Source organism: Pelodiscus sinensis, chromosome 6 (assembly GCF_052426305.1).
Source record: "Pelodiscus sinensis isolate ZL-2025 chromosome 6, ASM5242630v1, whole genome shotgun sequence".
NCBI classification, from domain to species: domain Eukaryota; kingdom Metazoa; phylum Chordata; order Testudines; family Trionychidae; genus Pelodiscus; species Pelodiscus sinensis.
In genome coordinates this window covers 85,693,211-85,710,671 of record NC_143057.1, presented here as the reverse complement: position 1 = coordinate 85,710,671, position 17,461 = coordinate 85,693,211, and the positions used below count along the sequence as shown (strand labels likewise).

The 17,461-nt window shown below is 42.2% G+C and overlaps 2 protein-coding genes across 8 annotated transcripts in view; both read right to left on the bottom strand.

The window, feature by feature from the left end:
- ANKDD1B (ankyrin repeat and death domain containing 1B) overlaps positions 1 to 10,353 on the bottom strand; it is a 34,786-nt gene extending 24,433 nt beyond the window's left edge. For 2 of the 5 annotated variants that reach the window (XM_014574157.4, XM_006124254.5), the window contains exons 1-3: positions 9,881 to 10,351; positions 4,321 to 4,424; positions 1,068 to 1,166 (exon numbers count right to left, since the gene is read on the bottom strand). In XM_014574157.4, the coding sequence (XP_014429643.3) occupies positions 1,068 to 1,166; positions 4,321 to 4,424; positions 9,881 to 9,971 (294 nt within the window). In that variant the 5' untranslated portion in view covers positions 9,972 to 10,351. Of the gene's footprint in view, positions 1 to 1,067; positions 1,167 to 4,320; positions 4,425 to 9,880 lie in introns of all 5 variants that reach the window. The other 3 variants (XM_014574156.4, XM_014574158.4, XM_014574155.4) reach the window with 3 other exon arrangements.
- A 5,158-nt stretch (positions 10,354 to 15,511) lies between these two features.
- POLK (DNA polymerase kappa) overlaps positions 15,512 to 17,461 on the bottom strand; it is an 86,741-nt gene continuing 84,791 nt past the window's right edge. For all 3 annotated transcript variants that reach the window (XM_089779358.1, XM_006124268.5, XM_075932290.2), the window contains 2 exons: positions 16,916 to 16,967; positions 15,512 to 16,755 (listed from right to left, as the gene is read on the bottom strand). In XM_089779358.1, coding sequence (XP_089635484.1) covers positions 16,671 to 16,755; positions 16,916 to 16,967 — 137 coding nt within the window. In that variant the 3' untranslated portion in view covers positions 15,512 to 16,670. The remainder of the gene's footprint in view (positions 16,756 to 16,915; positions 16,968 to 17,461) is intronic.

Here is a 17,461-nt window from a genome sequence, read left to right as displayed (position 1 = left end):
AGGTTTGCTAAGCCCCTGCTCCTTTTAACGGGTCACACACCCTGCTACTCTATAATCAGGATTTACACAGCAAGTCCTTTTTAGCAATAGTTTAGTTTTAATCTAGAAAAAAAATGAAACAGGACAAAGTCTTGCATGAAAAGTGTATAAATATTTCTAGATATTTCACAAAAACATCTCTAATGTAATGTTTTTAAGAACTCCAAAACCTGTATTGGGCCCATAATGAGAAATTCTAAAAGGGGGGCTAGACGCAGGGGTGTAACACGTTGGATACATTTTTTTTTAAATTTCAACACCTAATTATTCATGGAAATATTTTTATGAATTAAGGGCCATATAACTCAATCCAGCTATTTGGATCAACAGATTTCCCTTCAGTGCTTGTAAGTCAAACCTTGCAGCTCTGTGTTAGTGTAGGGAAGACAGTGACACAAAGAGAAACAAAACTGAAAATGGCTAATCTATTTTCACTCTATCCCAGCAGAGCGAAGCTCAAAATGGAAACAAACAGGATATTTGGTAAAAAGTGAATTACATTTTTTAAATTCTTTTTGTTTGAGATCTGTTCATTCTTAGCAACCCATAAGAAGTTTGCTTCATTAATATACCAGCCGGCTCTCCCACTGTGCTACAGCCACTCTACCTCATAATGCTGGCCAAAGTGGCTCTAAAGCTGACATAGTCTAGCCAGCCACCCCAGTGCAAGGAGTCTGTTGATGGCACTGAGACAACATAGTGATTTGATAGCACTGAGACAACATACTTCTCCCCTCTTAGCAGCCAGACTAGTGGGGTGTGCTGGAGAAAAGGGGACGTGGCCAGTGGGTCTCCAGTGATCCCTGCTTGCTCTGTCAGCCCACTGGGTGTAAATTAGAGCAGTCTCACAGCTGCTCTATGTTAGACAGTAATCCAAACTCGTACACACCCATCCCAGGATTGGGGAGCCGCACTGGTGGCATTAAATCACCTTTACACAGAAATTCCTCCTGCACTGTACAGCTGCGACTGCAGCAGACAAGGCTTTGGATCTTTTATTTTTTACCTGAGAGTAGTGGTGTACTTACCTTATCTGCAACATCCACTCTAGCTTTGTGATGGAGCAGGAAATCCACAGCAGAGATATGATTTCCTGCAACAGCAAAATGGAGAGCTGTGCGCCGCAGCTGAAATAAAACAAGCCTGGGCTGACAGGTATGTAATAGTTCTTTTCGCTACACAAATGATCAGGATTTCTGAATCCTCTGATCAAAATTACCAGCACATATTCATTTGCACAGTCTCACTTTACAATTGCCAAAATGTGCCATTGTCTGTATTTTTGTTGCCTTGTATTGAAAACAAATATGGTCTTCAATGAAATTTAGTTGAACCAGAGTCTATTAGGTATTTACGTGCCGAACTAATCCCTTCATTGCAGCAGGGTGTAAGAAATCACACATTGCTTAGAGAATGGAAATATGCTATGCCAGTGGTGGGCAAAAGGACTTCAGCGGGCCGGATCCAGGTGGGATCCGGGGCAGGGGAGAGTGTGAAACTTCCTCTCGTCTTGCTAGCAACACGTGGCACTTTTAAGAACGACGCACTGCTCGCAGGGTGGGGGCAGAGCAGAGGAGGCTTCACATGCTCCCCCTCCTCAGGCTCTAATTGGCCTGGGGGCAGGAGAGTGTGGGAAGTCACACACTCAGGGGAATGTGTGTGGGGGGGAAAGGTGCTCCCTCCCCCCTAGACCAATCATTGTCTGAGGGTGGGAAACCCGGAACTATCTTGGCCCCGCCCCTTCCGCTTGATGCCCCACCCCTTCCTGTGCAGCCCGGGGCCACTCCAAAAATTTCCCAAGTGACTGCTAGCAAAAAATTATTGCCCACCCCTGTGCTATGCTGAAAACATTCATTTTCACAATTTCCATTTTACGGTTTAATTTTAAAAGCAAAGGTTTAGGCTATTTCTATACTATAAGTGCTATGCCGCAGCTGTAGACCAGGCCTAAGACTTATGTAATTAGACTTGTTTCTTGGTGATATCCTGATTTCTGCATATTTGTTTTTGATTTTATCTCTGTAATGCATGACTCAAATTCTCTTACTCAATATTAGTCACCTTTTCAATTCAACCTATGCAAACAAAGGTTTCCATCCTCCAACCCTATATGAGTAACTTTGCATACATGAATAATCTGAGTTCAAGGAGTCTACCCTTATGAAATAGGTGTGGTCCACACTTTGAAATGAGATCTGCTTAGTTACATTGCTCAGAGCTGTGAAAAATGTCATGCTCTGAGTACCATGAATAGCACTATGCATTTATGGAAACGCACAATATTCTCATTCAAAAGAATGTAATTTTAAAAGGATCCTTTTTTCTCTTTTCTGAAGGACGACTCAGGAATCCAGCTGTAGGCTACCCATATTTCCCCAGTTCAAAGCTGAGCATGTGTAAAAGGAGGCACATTTTTTTCAGAACCTGTGATGATTAAGTATTAGTTCAAACTAAATCAGACAGATTACACCTCAAAATTTGTTGCAGACTGGTGACCATCTGGGCTTCCCAAAGGGACAGAAATGCTGTGGATCAGGCGCCAAAAGGGACAGAGGCCCACTCCCTGTTACTGAGGCTTGCCCTGGGCTCAGGCCCATCCATAAGAGAATGGAAGGCAGGGGGCACCCCTCAGTTACAAGGCCCAGGACATGCCCCCCCCCTTTCTCAAGTCCCACCCCTGCTGTGCCCTTTCCCGCCCACATGCATCCTTTCTCATTTAACACAAGTCGGGGGATTACTAGAGGGCTGGCACAGGGCAGCAGCAGGGACTGCCCTCCCTCCATCTTACCGCGGTGGTGAGAGACAGAGCATTCCGGCAGCCTGTTCCGCCCCTCTCTGTTGCCCTATGTCCTCTCCATGGTGACAGGAAGCAGAGCACCCTGAGGCTGAGGTGTTCTGCTTCTTGCTGCTGCAAGAAGCAGATCGCAGCAGGCCCGGAAATGGCAGCAGGGCGGAGCAGAGCAAGCTGCCAGGTCACTTTGGATCCCACCACTGCGCTGTGTGTGTGTGTGTTTGTTGGGGGGGGGGGGGGGGGAACACTGCTGCTGCCCCCTGCCCGACCTCCAGCTCCAAGTAATCCCTTGAGTCCTATCCATAGGACTGTTGAGGTGGCCACTGTGGGGCCCCTGAAAGCACAGTGCCTGTGGCAGCCATCTTGAACCATCCTATGGATGGGACTGCTCTGCCTGGGCTAATATTCTTCTCCATGAAATGCTGCAATACCTGCGGAGAACAGGGTTCTCAACAACATTTTTGGTGGCCTTAGAGCATGGTTACCAACTCTTTCTGGTGGCCACTCTGACAATTTTTCCTAAAATACTTTAACTTTAGAGAAAAAATAAATATGCACATATGCATGCCCATATCACTCTAATGTATTTAGGCAGGGTTTGGTTTGCAGACTCAATAGTAAAAATAATGTACAGTTGTGTCTGTTCTTTATTGGACCTACACACGCTAGAAATACAAGTTGCATGTTATGTTCTTTGGTTATTTCTTTTGCTTTTTTGTTCCTCCCCTTTTTCTCCCCAACATGCTACCTAGTGGTAAGTCTGAAAGCTAGCTGCGAGGCTGTGAAAAGCGATATTAACAAACATACAAATATTACTTTTTGCAGCAGATTTACTTAGCCCCGGGAAGCCGGGAGACACATGGAGTCTGGATGGCAATGTGGGTAGGCAGGTAACGGGGGGGGGGGGAGTCAATGGATAGGGGGTTGGAGGAGACAGTGGGGGATAAGGAGGAGGCATGAGCATAGATCAAGTGCCTGAAGTCCCTGGGGTCACGGCTGTTGACCCGCATAGCTGCTGATGCCAGCCCTGTGCCCGGGGTTTGCTCCCGGCCTCAGGTTGATGGGGGAGAGGAGCATCAACAAGAATAAGGGGTTTGGATTTCAGCACACCACTCTTAAAAATGTTTCAGTGCCACTGAATAGACCCATTTTACATATGAGGATACTGAAGCAGAAGTTAAACTAATTGCCCAATGTCACAGAGTGCCAAGTTTGTAACTCAGAAGTTCCTTGTCCCACTCTTATACACTGATCTCTAGACCGTGAATTACAGAGCATCATGCACTCTCATTAAGCACAAGTGGAGGGCACTCTTCACCTGGCAACATTTGGGTACTCAACTGAACACCTGAAATATCTGTTCAGAGAATTTTCTACTAGAGGACATTTACCCTCCTCTTGCAGTCAAATACTTCGTATTTTTGAGATTTTCAATCTTATACAAAGCACATTTCTGACAATTAAACTGTCATACAGTATTTTATACTCACAGTATTTACAGCATTAATGTTAACATTCTTCCTAAGTAAATTCTCCATGGTTTCCAAATTATTCATTTTAGCAGCATGATGAAATTCTCTCTCATTTGGTAACACTGTAGAAAATGTGACAAGGTGGTTTATGATAAGTAAGAAATAGATACAAAAAACTTAAAATGACAACCCTTCTCCCCTTATCATTGGTTGTTTGGGATATGCACATCTCAGTTCAATACTGTATGTGAATTATTTGCTTTTTTATCATGGAATTGTTGTTACAAAATTACATTTTCCCCCCTAAGCATCTGGTTGATCTCTCTCTAGTTCCAGTCCTTTAAGGACAAATATAAATAGAATTTTCATTACATCTTTAATTGCACTGCTCAGAACAACAGTAATGCACGTATAAGTTCCTGTCACCCAAATGTGTCCCATCCCAAGGTCCTTTACAAACGTAATAACCGTCAGTATCAACTACAGGAATTATTTTACTCATTCTTTAAATATAGCCACTTCAGGAGTGAAACCCAGCAATTATTTGAGAGACACGGTGCATGAGGTAATATCTTTTATTGGACCAACTTCTGCTGGCAAAAGAGAGAAACTTTTGAGTGGTATGCCAGCTTGCTTCTTTCACCAGCAGAAGTTGGTCTACTAAAAGATATTACCTCATACACCTTGTCTAATACCCTAGGACTGGCACAGCTACAACACCATTGCCTACAATAACTACATCACCCATCTCCATAATAATATAGGGCAAGAACTGTCAGATACATACATCCAAGCAAAACTGCTGGAGTAATTTAGACAAAAAGAAGGTGATTGGCTACACAGGAATTTGGCTGGAATACCTGAGAAAACAGAATTCTGATTTCTGGAAAGTTCAGATTTTTAGCGCTTTGGGCTTTGGTTTCATGCCTCACTCAAAGAGAAAGCACTTCTAGCACCAAAGTAACTTGGGGAAGCTAGCTTTTATTGAGTATTATCAGAACACAGCTGTAACAAAAGCTATTAATGTTTACTTAACTCAGAAAAGAGATTTCAAAGAGTGAACACTAAACATTAGTCTAGCTAAAACAGAAATTTAAGGGCATATATACACTTAAAAGCTTAAAGTGCACAGCTGTAAGGTCTCTTGTATAGCCATGTTATGCCAGGAGAGAACTCTTCTGCTGACATTATAAAACCAGCACTTTGCAACAAGTGCTTATGCCAGCAAAACTTGTGTCTCTCCGGGGGAGGGTGGGGAGGGGGTTATTTCACACACCCTACCTGAGAGACAAAAGTTTTGCCAACAGAAGTGTTAGTGTAAGCATGGCCTTATACACTTCTCTATCAGCATACGGGGCTACTCCAGCTGGCCAGGGTCTGGCTATGCCGCAGATGAGGGGCTGCTCTGGCCAGCTGCAGTGGGAGGAGAACTATCCCCCTCCACCAGTTAACAGGTTACTGGGTAAGCGTACCAGTAACGCTAATGCTTACCAGGTAACCAGTTAACTGGTTAATCTTGTACTTCCCTACCGCAGATGTAGATGCAGACAGCTCATTTTTGCAGATACAGAGTGTACACAAATTTTATATCTAGAACCCGGCAAACCTGGGTACAGTAATTCCTCATTTAACACATGCCCGCTTAATACGTTTTCATGATAGCACGATTTTTTTTTAGGGAACATTTTTTGAATTACATAACTGTCCCTGGAATAACACGATTTCCCCAGCCGACCCGTTGCTGGCGGCTGCGCAGGGCTTCCCCTGCCTCCCTGCAAAGCGGCAGAGGGTTCACTACTCGTCGTACCATTCCCCAGTGACCCCCCCACTCGCCAGACGCAGTGCCGGTCCTGGCAGACCCGTCAGAGGGGCATACTCCCAACCCAATACCCCTCCCCCTTCCTTCCCCAGAGCTAAACACCTCCCCTCCCTGCTGTAACCCAGTCCCCTTTCTCCCCCAACCTTATGTCCCGGTTCCAACAGACACCACCGCCTGAAACGCAACCCCCACCTTTTCCATTATTTTCAATGGGAAAACTGACCCTGCATAACACGTTTTCACTTAACACGATCATTTTCTGAAACATATCTATAGTGTTAAATGAGGAATTACTGTATCCACGGATATCTGCATCTGCAGATGCGAATGCAGAGATCTGCAGTTCATTTTGCAGCTATAGAAGCAAACTTTGCATCCATACAGGGCTCTACCCATCAGATCCTAACACTATGATTAATGATGAATATAACACTATTTGTAACTTGTACATAGGTCAGTATAGAATTTCTATATGCCTAGGTAATCATATCTTCAATTGTAACTTTGATAAAACCTGTAAAACTGATGTACCTTGTACTTGTGATGTATGTGTGGTCATTATCCTTGGTTTTTATGGGTATGTCTAGACTAGATGCCTCTGTCGACAGAGGTATGTAAACTAGACTACCCGACATAGTCGAAGAAGCTGGGATTTAAATATCCCCGGCTTCATTAAAATAAACATGGCCGCCGCACTGTGCCGGCTCAGTTGATCGTTGGCACAGCACGCGAATCAAGACGCAGATCAGTCAACAAGGGAAGCCCAACCCCTAGGTTTCACTGGGATGAGCAAGCAAGCAAACATACACAAACATCCTCCCCCCCAACCAAATCTGATGGTATGGGAAAAAATTCCTTCCCAGCAATGGCACTGGACCTGCAATCTGCAAGGGCCCTGGCACCTGGACTGTGGCCTGTTCCCACTCGACCTCTTTCCCCTGAAGCCAGACCTTGCACCTGAGATAGGCAGAAAAGAGCGAGCAGAGAAGTGGGCGAGGGTTTGAGGGACCAGGCCACATGGGATTGAGGTCATTTCAGGGCAGAGGGGGGGAAGGACAACAACAAAGCAACAACTAATGCAGCCCACACCACAACGACCTAGTAGTGGAGGGAGAGTGAATGGACTGTTGGAAACCATCAGCAAACAGGGAGTTGCTCCAAGCACATGACTTTTATCTACTCCAAAAATAATGCCAAATCCTATCAGATTGTATGGCTTGAAATCATTTACCAAAACCCATGAGATCTCAACCTATCCAAAAGCCCTAATGGGGCTGGAAAAACACACTCCTGAATCTTTCCATGTTTTTCTTACTTCTAGCTTCCTGCCATGTTATCCACAAAGTCTCATTACTCCACAAGAAATACATGTTGCAGACTGAACAGAGTTGAGCTGGTTAAATAGTGGGGGGGGGGGAGAAGGTTCCAAAAAGATATAATTTTTCATTTGCTCAAATTTTTGGTGATTTTTTTCTTTTCTTTTTCTTTCCTTTGTCATTTTTTCCTCTCCCCTTTTTCCTCTTTGTGGGAGGAGGACGGGAAAATGAAAAATATGAAAAAAAACCCAATTAACAAAATTTCCACTGTCTAAAAAAGATCATTTACCTATTAAAATAATCCCCTTGAAATTTTTCTTCCAGCTCTGAACTTATGAACTATAGGTTATTCTCTAGCATCCATTCCCACTAGCCTCAAAAATGCTCTCTGTATGAGCTGCATGCAAGTAGGATACTACACCACTAGTCAGCAAGGCTACATCTACACTGGCCCCTTTTCCGAAAGGGGCATGCTAATTTTCAACTTCAGAATAGGGAAATCCGATTTAAATAAAGATGTCCGCCACTTTTTTCCGGCTTGGGGAAAAGCCGGAAAAAAGCGTCTAGACTGGCCCGATCCTCCGGAATAAAGCCCTATTCCGGAGGATCTCTTATTCCTACTTCAAAGTAGGAATAAGAGCTCCTCCGGATCTCTTCTTCCTTCAAAGTAGGAATAAGAACTCCTCTGGAATAGGGCTTTATTCCGGAGGATCGGGCCAGTCTAGACGCTTTTCCCCTATTCTGAAGTTGAAAATTAGCATGCCCCTTTCGGAAAAGGGGCCAGTGTAGACGTAGCCCAAAAGTTTTACTACTGACTGAAATGGGGCCAGACCTTCACCCAGGCTGTGTCTACATTGAAAATATTTTGCGCAAAAGCAGTTGCTTTTGTGCAAAAACTTGCTGCCTGTCTACACTGGCTGCGAGTTCTTGAGCAAGAACACTAACGTTGTAATGTAAGAAATCAGTGCTTCTTGCGCAAGAACTATGCATAAGAGGCCAGTGTAGACAGGAAACATGCATTTCTTGAGCAAGAAAGCCCGATGGCTAAAATGGCCATCGGAGCTTTCTTGCGCAAGAGAGCGTCTATACTGGCACGGATGCTTTTGCGCAAAAGCACATATCTTGCTCAAAAGCACATGCCAGTGTAGACAGACGCTGTCATGCTCAAATACTTTAATGCAAAAACTTTTTGAGTTAAAAATATTTGCGCAAAATCTTGCCAATGCAGACATAGCCCCAGTGTCCTTTCAGAGTTGTTTTGGGCCCTGATTCTGCTAAATGGATGTATGTGCTTAACTTCACATGTGAGTAGTCCCATTGAAATCAGTGGAAAATGTGTTTCCAATTAAGTGTGTGCACAAGTGTTTACAGTCTAAGACCCTGAACCTGCAAAAGGGGCCAAAACCAATGCCTCTGTTTCTCATCTTACCAGACTTGTAAAGATTGAGAGGTTCCAACAGATACTTGATGTGCATTATTTTTGAGACCTACATAACGTTTTATATACTGATCACTTCCTTCACAGCCACCATTGGTATGATCCAAAACAAAAACCCAGACCAAACCACCTGACCTCCTTTCCTCCATGTGGGATCTTGTTCCCCCACCCTTTGTCTGCTCCTCTTCTAGGTTAAGTATCAGAGGGGTAGCCCTGTTAGTCTGAATCTGCAAACTGCTGTGCTACAGTTCATCTTTAAGTTTGACACAATCAACTCTGGATTAAACAAAGACTGTGAATGGCTTGCTAACTACAAAAGCAGCTTCTGCTCTCTTGGAATTCACACCTCCAGATCAGCTGCTAGAAGTGGGCCTCATCCTCCTTGATTGGATCCACCTGGTCATCTCCAGCCTGATCCTGGCCTGCATATTTATTCCTGCCTCTGGAAATTTCCACTACATGCATCTGACAAAGTGGGTCTTCGCCCACGAAAGCTTATGCTCCTACACCTCAGTTAGTCTATAAGGTGCCACAGGACTCCTCGTTGCTCTTCTAGGTTAGAAGACAAACTCTCTAGGCAAGGGCTGTGTCAGAGACTCAAGGCCCCCTAATTAGACGTAACAGAAATGAATAATAAAACCTTCAAAGCTGTATGCGTGTGTGTCCTTGTATCCAAAGTAACTTTATAGCTTCCCTCCAATTTCCGTAGTGGACCAACCCAGAAGTTCAGGTCCAAACACGCCTGCCCCGGGGGAAGTCTGGGTCACCCTGTGCAGCTTGAGGCCCCGTCTAGAGCAGAGCAGACACAGCCCCGCTAGCCTGCGGTCAGGTGGCTCCGGTTTCTCTCAGTCCCGACTCACGAAAACACCCCTACGCCCATGTCAAAGTCCTGCCTCTCCCGGCCCGCAGCGGCACCACGTTGCCCTTCCGTGGTCAGCCCGCGCTCCCCGCTCCCCCCGGCAGCTGGGTTTGTGCAGCGCCGAGCCGCAGTCCTGCCTCACTCACGCGTCTCCTCGTCGGCTGCAAGTGCCTCCGCCGCCTGCGTCCCGTCCTGCCTGGGAATCAGTGCGCCCACCAAATCGCTCAGCGCCTTCATAGCGAGGCCCCAGCTCCTCTCCTTTACCCCCCGGAGACGCAGCCACCTTCAGGCAGGGCTGTGGGGCGAGCTGGCAGCCAGATCTACTCCCCAGGCTGCGAGGAGGGAGGTGCCCGCCGGCGGCAGCGCCCTGTGTGCGCAGGAGAAGCGTTTGCCTTTGATTTAAGTACAGCGAAAAACCGGTTCGTTGGGGTTGTAAGCTGTTATTGTGGGCAGTAACCGAGGCAGGCAGAAGAAATAGGCCCCTCTGCCTTCCCTTCCCCGCCCAGCCAGGCTGGGGGGGGGGGGCACACAGCAATGTACCCAAAACCATGCCATCAAAATACAATGCCCATCACTCCCCTGACCTCGCACCAGCTTTATTGACAGCTTGACAAAAGGAAAAGATTTTAAAGTAATTTTAATAAGGCACCGAGGAATAGCCACACACTTGATTTTGCTAGGTACAAGAGTCCATCTAATTGCTGCTTACTGTACAAAGCATGTCTCACTTTATCTAAACCTCCCATTAGTCTCTTTTCATACATTAAGATTGTAAACTGTTTGGAATGGGCACAGACTTTTATGGTACAGCTACATGAATACAACTAAATCAATGGTATACATTCAGTGTCTAATACAATAGGGTCCTGAAGGTACTCTACACTGCAAAGCTGGCCTATGTGGGTTGACTCAGGCCGAGGAGGCCACAAAACTGCAGTGTAAACATTCCACCTGGGATCCACCCTGTGCAGGAACACAAAACAATTTTATATTTCCACACTTTGAATCAGCTGATCAGGGCCATCCACAAATGTTTTGTTGCACTGAAGCCAATGCTGTGCTACTACGGTACAAATATATTTGTGTGCAAATACCTATTTGCACATGTAAATGGCTTTGCACATGCCACACCAGTATGCTTCTGTTGTCAAGGTGTGGCAGCACCATCAAACTTGGTCCACTCCCCACACTTATTTTAATATACAGCATATTAGCCACTTTTTATATATTAGTTCTAGAGGTAAGTAACCTTATTCTCTTTCAATGTGACCTTCTAAATACATTAATATAGTATTGTGCAATATTAATATTGTTTGATATTGGAAAACTACCTTAACCTATGCAAAAATATCATCCACCCACCTTGTGTTGTTGAAGATACTTTTAAATTAATTATTTTTGTCTCTGGCTATTAAGCTAAGTGCAAACACTTAAATTTTTTAATTCTTTAAAAAAATATCAGGAATTTACGTAGCATGTTTTCATCTGTTATTCTCACAGTGGTTTACAAATTAAGTGGAGTGGAATATATAGAATTCTGCAGTCTTGGCTACTAGTTTCAGGTTCTAATCACTGTGCATTGCGCTATTTTGCAGTTTTCTGTCACCTGGCTTAAATCTTGCCTATATAGTCATGATGAAGTACATAATCTTTAAGTACGATAACCTAGGCTTAATAATTTTATGGAAGGCAACAGCATCAATGTACATTCATAGACAATAAAAATGTATCAGTGTGAAAGTAAACATCTAAATATGAGAACAGGTGACTTACCATGTCACTGCTGAATCACAGATTTTGCTTTCAGTTGCTTATAATTCCTATGAGTCAGGTGTTCCAGAATAGTTTGAGTTGCAGATTTTTGAATAGTTACCTAGCACTGGTCACATCATACAGGTCTTAGTATTCCTTTTCCATAGTAAAATCCAAAGGATAACTACTTTCTACCTTGTGAAATTGGCACCATTGCTTCATAAAGAACCAGGGAAGTTGAGTATAAAATCCAGGAGTACTGGCTCCTAGTCCAAGGTTCTAATCAGTATCATATAGCACATCTTAACCTCTCTGCCATCTAACTTAATGCTTCCATTACAGCCATGACATCAGTGCTCAAACTCTGAAAATGATTAATCAGAACATCAGAGGAGGTGAACTCACCATGGAATTCACTAGCCTAGTGACCATTTCAGAACGGCATTTTCCAAAAGATAGTGTTGCCAGCTACTGAACTTACCAGGAAGCAGGGCAAAGGGGAAGCTGTAAGCCTCCCTCATTCTGTCCCCCTATGGGACTTTGCAGCTCATAGCTCCAGCAGTAAGGTTCATCTATGCGAGTTGAAGGCATTCATTTCTATTACAAAATGGTAGCCAAACCAGTAATATTAGGCAGGAGGTGGTTTATAGGCAATTAAAAAAGGGAACGGAACAATATAAAACTGAATCTTGGGTTGCTTTTTATAGGGATTAGGAAATTGAAGCAAACATTGCAGGAGCACAGATTATTAGATTTTAATAAGGAAATGAAAACATTAAAGTGTACATGATTCAGAACCCTCACATTATGCACATTCTATTAGCCTGTGTAACTACAGGACCTTGTTATTCCGGTTATTGTTACTCTTCTCCTTCCTCCTCACCCCTTGTCTCCTATTATTTGTTATGCCCGTTTGTTGTGTCTTGTCTTTAATCAGAATACAAGATCCTTGGTGCTGGGAAAATCTCAACAAAGGTATTTAAAAACAATGTAGCACAAAGGAGTCTGTTCCCACCTGGTGCTGCTGTACTATATATACAGGCAGTTCCCGGGTTACATACAAGATAGGGACTGTAGGTTTGTTCTTAAGTTGAATTTGTATGTAAGTCAGAACTGGTACATATTGTAGGGGGAAACTCTAGCAAAACATTTCCCCAGAGCTCAGTTTTATTCCCACACCTCACTTCCCTCAGTCCTTTATTCTCAAGCTGAGGTGTCTACTGAGAAAAGCCGCTCCGCGTCTCCCTGGTCTGCTGGGGGGAAGCAGCTAGTGCGGGGTTGCCTCACCCCATTTGTAAGTAGGGATCCGATGTAAGTCAGATCCATGTAACCCGGGGACTGCCTGTATAGCAATGTAACGTGGGGGCATGGCTGGGAGATCACTCACAGAACGCAAGCATGCAAGAGGAAATCTGTTCCCAGCCCCAAGGCATCTGTGAGGTATTGACCTGGCCCTCTCTCTTGGCAGAAAGTCCTGAGAGACATCTTCTACATTAGCCTCCTTTGGAATAGAAGGCAGAAGGATTCTAGTTGATTAGTAAGTATTGCAATAATTTCAATGTACGCGACTGCAGTAGTTCAGGAGTGGAACTGTAGAATTGCTGCCCATATTCTGCCCCTGCTGTCTACACCTTTGGAGCTACCACCAATAAGAGTAGCTTTTGGCCTGGGGGAAAAAAAACAAACCAGTGGTTGGAATATCACTTCTGGAGAATGGGAACGTGTAAGGCTGCCATGCCATCTAGTGGTCACCAAAGAGAACACCTGCTTCTGGTCCTATATGTTGGTTGTTCTGTTAATACAGAGTGCCAAATAATGGAGGCTCAGATAAAAGGGATTCTATTGTAATGGACTCTGGGCAATTAAAAGAAACTATCAAAATTAGTCACAGTAGTATCAAATGATGGTAAGATATTCTTTTGGTAAGATTAGTATAACACCCCAGAATTGAAAAATAAAAAGCAGATGACAAAATTACTGCAGATAATTTAAATTGATTCAATACTGTTACAGTGGCTTTGTACTCAGTTATTTGTTTCTGTTAATTTACATAATACAGGCAGTCCCCGGGTTACGTACAAGATAGGGACTGTAGGTTTGTCCTTAAGTTGAATTTGTATGTAAGTCGGAACTGGTACAGATTGTAGGGGAAACTCTAGCCAAACATTTCTCCAGAGCTCAGTTTTATTCTCCCACACCTCACTTTCCTCAGTCCTTTATTCTCAAGCTGAGGTGTCTGCTGCGAAAAGCCGCTTCGCGTCTCCCTGGTCTGCTGGGGTGGAGGGGTGCTAGCTTCGCATCTCCCTGGTCTGCTGGGGGGAAGCAGCTAGTGCAGGGTTGCCTCACCCCCGTTTGTAAGTAGGGATCCGATGTAAGTCGGATCCATGTAACCCGGGGACTGCCTGTAATTGAAAACAATTATTTTACACATGGATAGAAAAGATTAGAGCAAACAGTGGTAGTAACTGAAGTTCTTGACCTGAAATGTGTTTTTATTAACATCTAGAAAGTCCAGGTTTTTTTTTAAACTTTTCCCCATAGATCATGTTTTCTTAATCTTTTATCATTTTTGTTGCCATCCGCTGCACTTTCATTAGTATCTCCACATATTTTTTAAAGTGTGGCTGCCAGAATTGGACATGGGACTCTTCCCAGAGAGGCATAAGGATCTTGCACAAAAAGGTTTTGTGCAAAACGTCCACGGCCACACTGCTTGTTTTTGTGCAAAATCCCCTTGTGCAAAAACGGCTCAGAATAGATTATGCAAATGAAGCATGACAAAATGCTAATCAGCGCTTCATTTGCGTTGCCTCTTCTAACAAAAGCCATAGTGTAGACAAAGCTGAAGAGTTTATACTTTGCACTACTGCTTCTGAGGGAAAATAAACATTGCTGGCTAGGAGAAATTTGTTGGAGAAAGCAAATACTTAGTATGTCTAGCACAAACATAAGGGGAGATCATCTTAAGCACAACGCAGTTTCTATATGCACTGAGACGTGCAAATGTGCACCACCAGAAGAAACAAACATTTAGCTGTGAGCGCTCTGCTAATAAGCTGGGCAGCATATGAATGTCTCCTGGGCAGCCACACAAACACACAATTTACTGGGGACACTGGTACTACCTGTATACAAATTATTTAATCTAAATACATAGTTATACAAAGAAAAGTGTGTGTGTGTGTGTGTGTGTGTGTGTGTGTGTGTGTGTGTGTGAGAGAGAGTTATTAAAGTGGAAAAATGAAATTTATAGGCATCTTTTCTTCACAGTATTACCACACTGAATTTTTTAAAATGTGAATCTGTAAGAGGCTACAATCTTGCAAATGACTTCCCTTAAAAAAATAAAAGCAAAATATCCTGGCTGTGCCAATATATAGCCAACTCTGTGCTGTTTGTGTGTGCATAAATTAAAAGTCTTAAACAAAAATACTCCCCTGCATATATTTCTCTTTCTGGAGAAAAGACAAGAAAACAAAAGCAACAGATGTTATTCACATTGCTTATTGCACTATTACACTATATGAACCTATATAAAATAAAATGGAAAATATGTTGTATTTCAGACTAAATAGTCAGCAATATAGTGTGTGTGCATGTATATATATATCTATATATCTATATATAAAAAGCATTAAAAGCATCAAGCTATGCTTCTTGAAATATATAATCTATTTTCTAATGGCAGTTGAATTTTACATGTACACCAAAGAATAGCTCACTACATTTCCAGATATGAAGGAAACTCACTAATTTTGCAATAGTATTGTATTTTATCTATAGAAATAATGTTTACAAAATGCTTCTATGTCAACTGCAATGACACATTTGTATGGATGATGAAATAATTGCCAGTGCCAAAACAAACTTATTTCATCTGTTCAAATAATTATGGCTGTTTCCTTCTTTAACATGCTGCATATGTAAAACCTATTTCTAAATAAGATAGGCTCAGAAAAAAATGCACTTGCTTTCTTCCTTTTTTTTTAATATCCCTATTAACACGAAATAAAGTAATCAAGCAATCTAGATAAAAGTTTATTATACTGTTTTTAGAGAAATATAAATTGACACGGCCAAATTCATAAAATAGGAGTAGATGTATTTTTTTAAAGGAAAAAGTCTTCACATAGCTAACACACACATGCATTATTTGTGGTAAATATTTTCTTTTGAGATGCCATTTTACTTCATATTTTAATGATTAAAAACTTACATGTATTCATAAAAACCTGGTATATAACAAACTACAAGAAGTATTTTCATCATCTGTGTGTCTCCAAAGAGAATATAGGTGTGAACAATAGGAGAGCTATTTCCTTTCTTATATATTCAGGATTATTATTTCAATGTCATACATATTTGCTCATCAGTCACACTACACTGCATTAGTTTATCCTTAACTTTTCTTAAAGTGAATTTAGTGCTTTTGAAAAGTGCTGGGTTGACAACTGCATAGCCATCTGAAGCTCTCTATATCTCCACAAAACCAGTGAGGCAGAGTCAGTATATCCCAGAACTATTCTGGGGCTCTCTCACACTCTAGGCTTGTTTAAGGGATTGATTCTGCAAAGTTTTTGTAGTCAGTGGGTGTTGAGGTCACTCAGCGTACCACAAGAGTGCCCATGCACTGTTTAGACCTGAGTCCTATAAGCCTGACCCACCAGTTCCCATAGAAGTCAGTGGCACTTTTCACTAACTTTAACGAGAGTTAGATTTAGGGCCTAAACCTCTTGAGAATATCAGCACAGACATTGATGAGTACCAATTAATTGTTTTGTGCTGTGAATAGCTGGCCACTACAAACTAAATTCAGTCAAACTCATTTCACACTAACCAACTATCAGTCACTAATAACATAAGCTGAATTGCTAGTGATTTCCATATCCTGAGTTTTCATTATGTCAAGATAGAATAAAACCCATTCTTAGCATGCTCTTTTTTCCACAGGTACAATTTAGACAAAAACTACTGAGAAAAAATTATTTGAGTGAAAAATTAATTTCAAGCTCTGGTCTCTGCTAGATCACTTATTCTTTTGTCTCAAAAGTTTTCCTCTAATGGAGGTTTACAGTGGTTCTAAAGTGGGAGGTATCAGAGTCCAATCCTTCATCTACACCAAACGAATGTGAATAATAAAATGCTGATTATGAAATTCTTCATATATGATAAAGTGTTACACAATCATTTTAAAAATGTTTCAATTGTTTGTTTGGAATTGCTTTGTTTGGCTTTCTTTGATGTTGACTGTGGTGTCGTTAGTCCAGGCCTAAAAGAAAAAAATAAAACATTAGAAAAAAACAAACAGAAACACCCACCAAAAAGCCAAAACCAAATATAAAACCATCTGAAGTAACTTTTGCAACATTAATTAGACTATTAGCTTGACTTTCAAATACAAGTACATATACACTTGAGATCTATTGTACCTTTTTATTCCTGTTGTAGGATTCATATACTGATGTCCTCTGCCCATGCTTCCTAAAGAACAATTACAAACATCCAAAATGAATTCTTTAAACATAGACTGAACATAGCAGGCAGCTGCATGACTAGCAGAACTTTTAGGAGAAAAGTTCTAAGTGAAAAATTTCCTTCTTATTATTTTCTGAAGCAGTTGGATTGAATCTCTTACGAAGCAGATAACATTTGATCATATTTGTTATCCTGATCATACTGTCAGTTGTATTCAAAATAAGTAAAAACAAAAAAGCCTTTCAGCCCAACACCAAATTAAATACATTTGAATGTGATCACAGATTTCTGTATCATCAAAATGTAATACTTTTGAGTTTCAATATGGTCTACTGAAATTCATGTTTGTTTTACATTGTCTGTCTTTCTGGGAAAAAATATTGAAAAACCTTCACTAATATGCAGCATTTATTTTATACCACAGCTTGCCTGCACAGCTAGGAAGATCTACATCACTATTTTAGGAAATCATCTTTGTAAAGAGTCACATTCAGTATAAT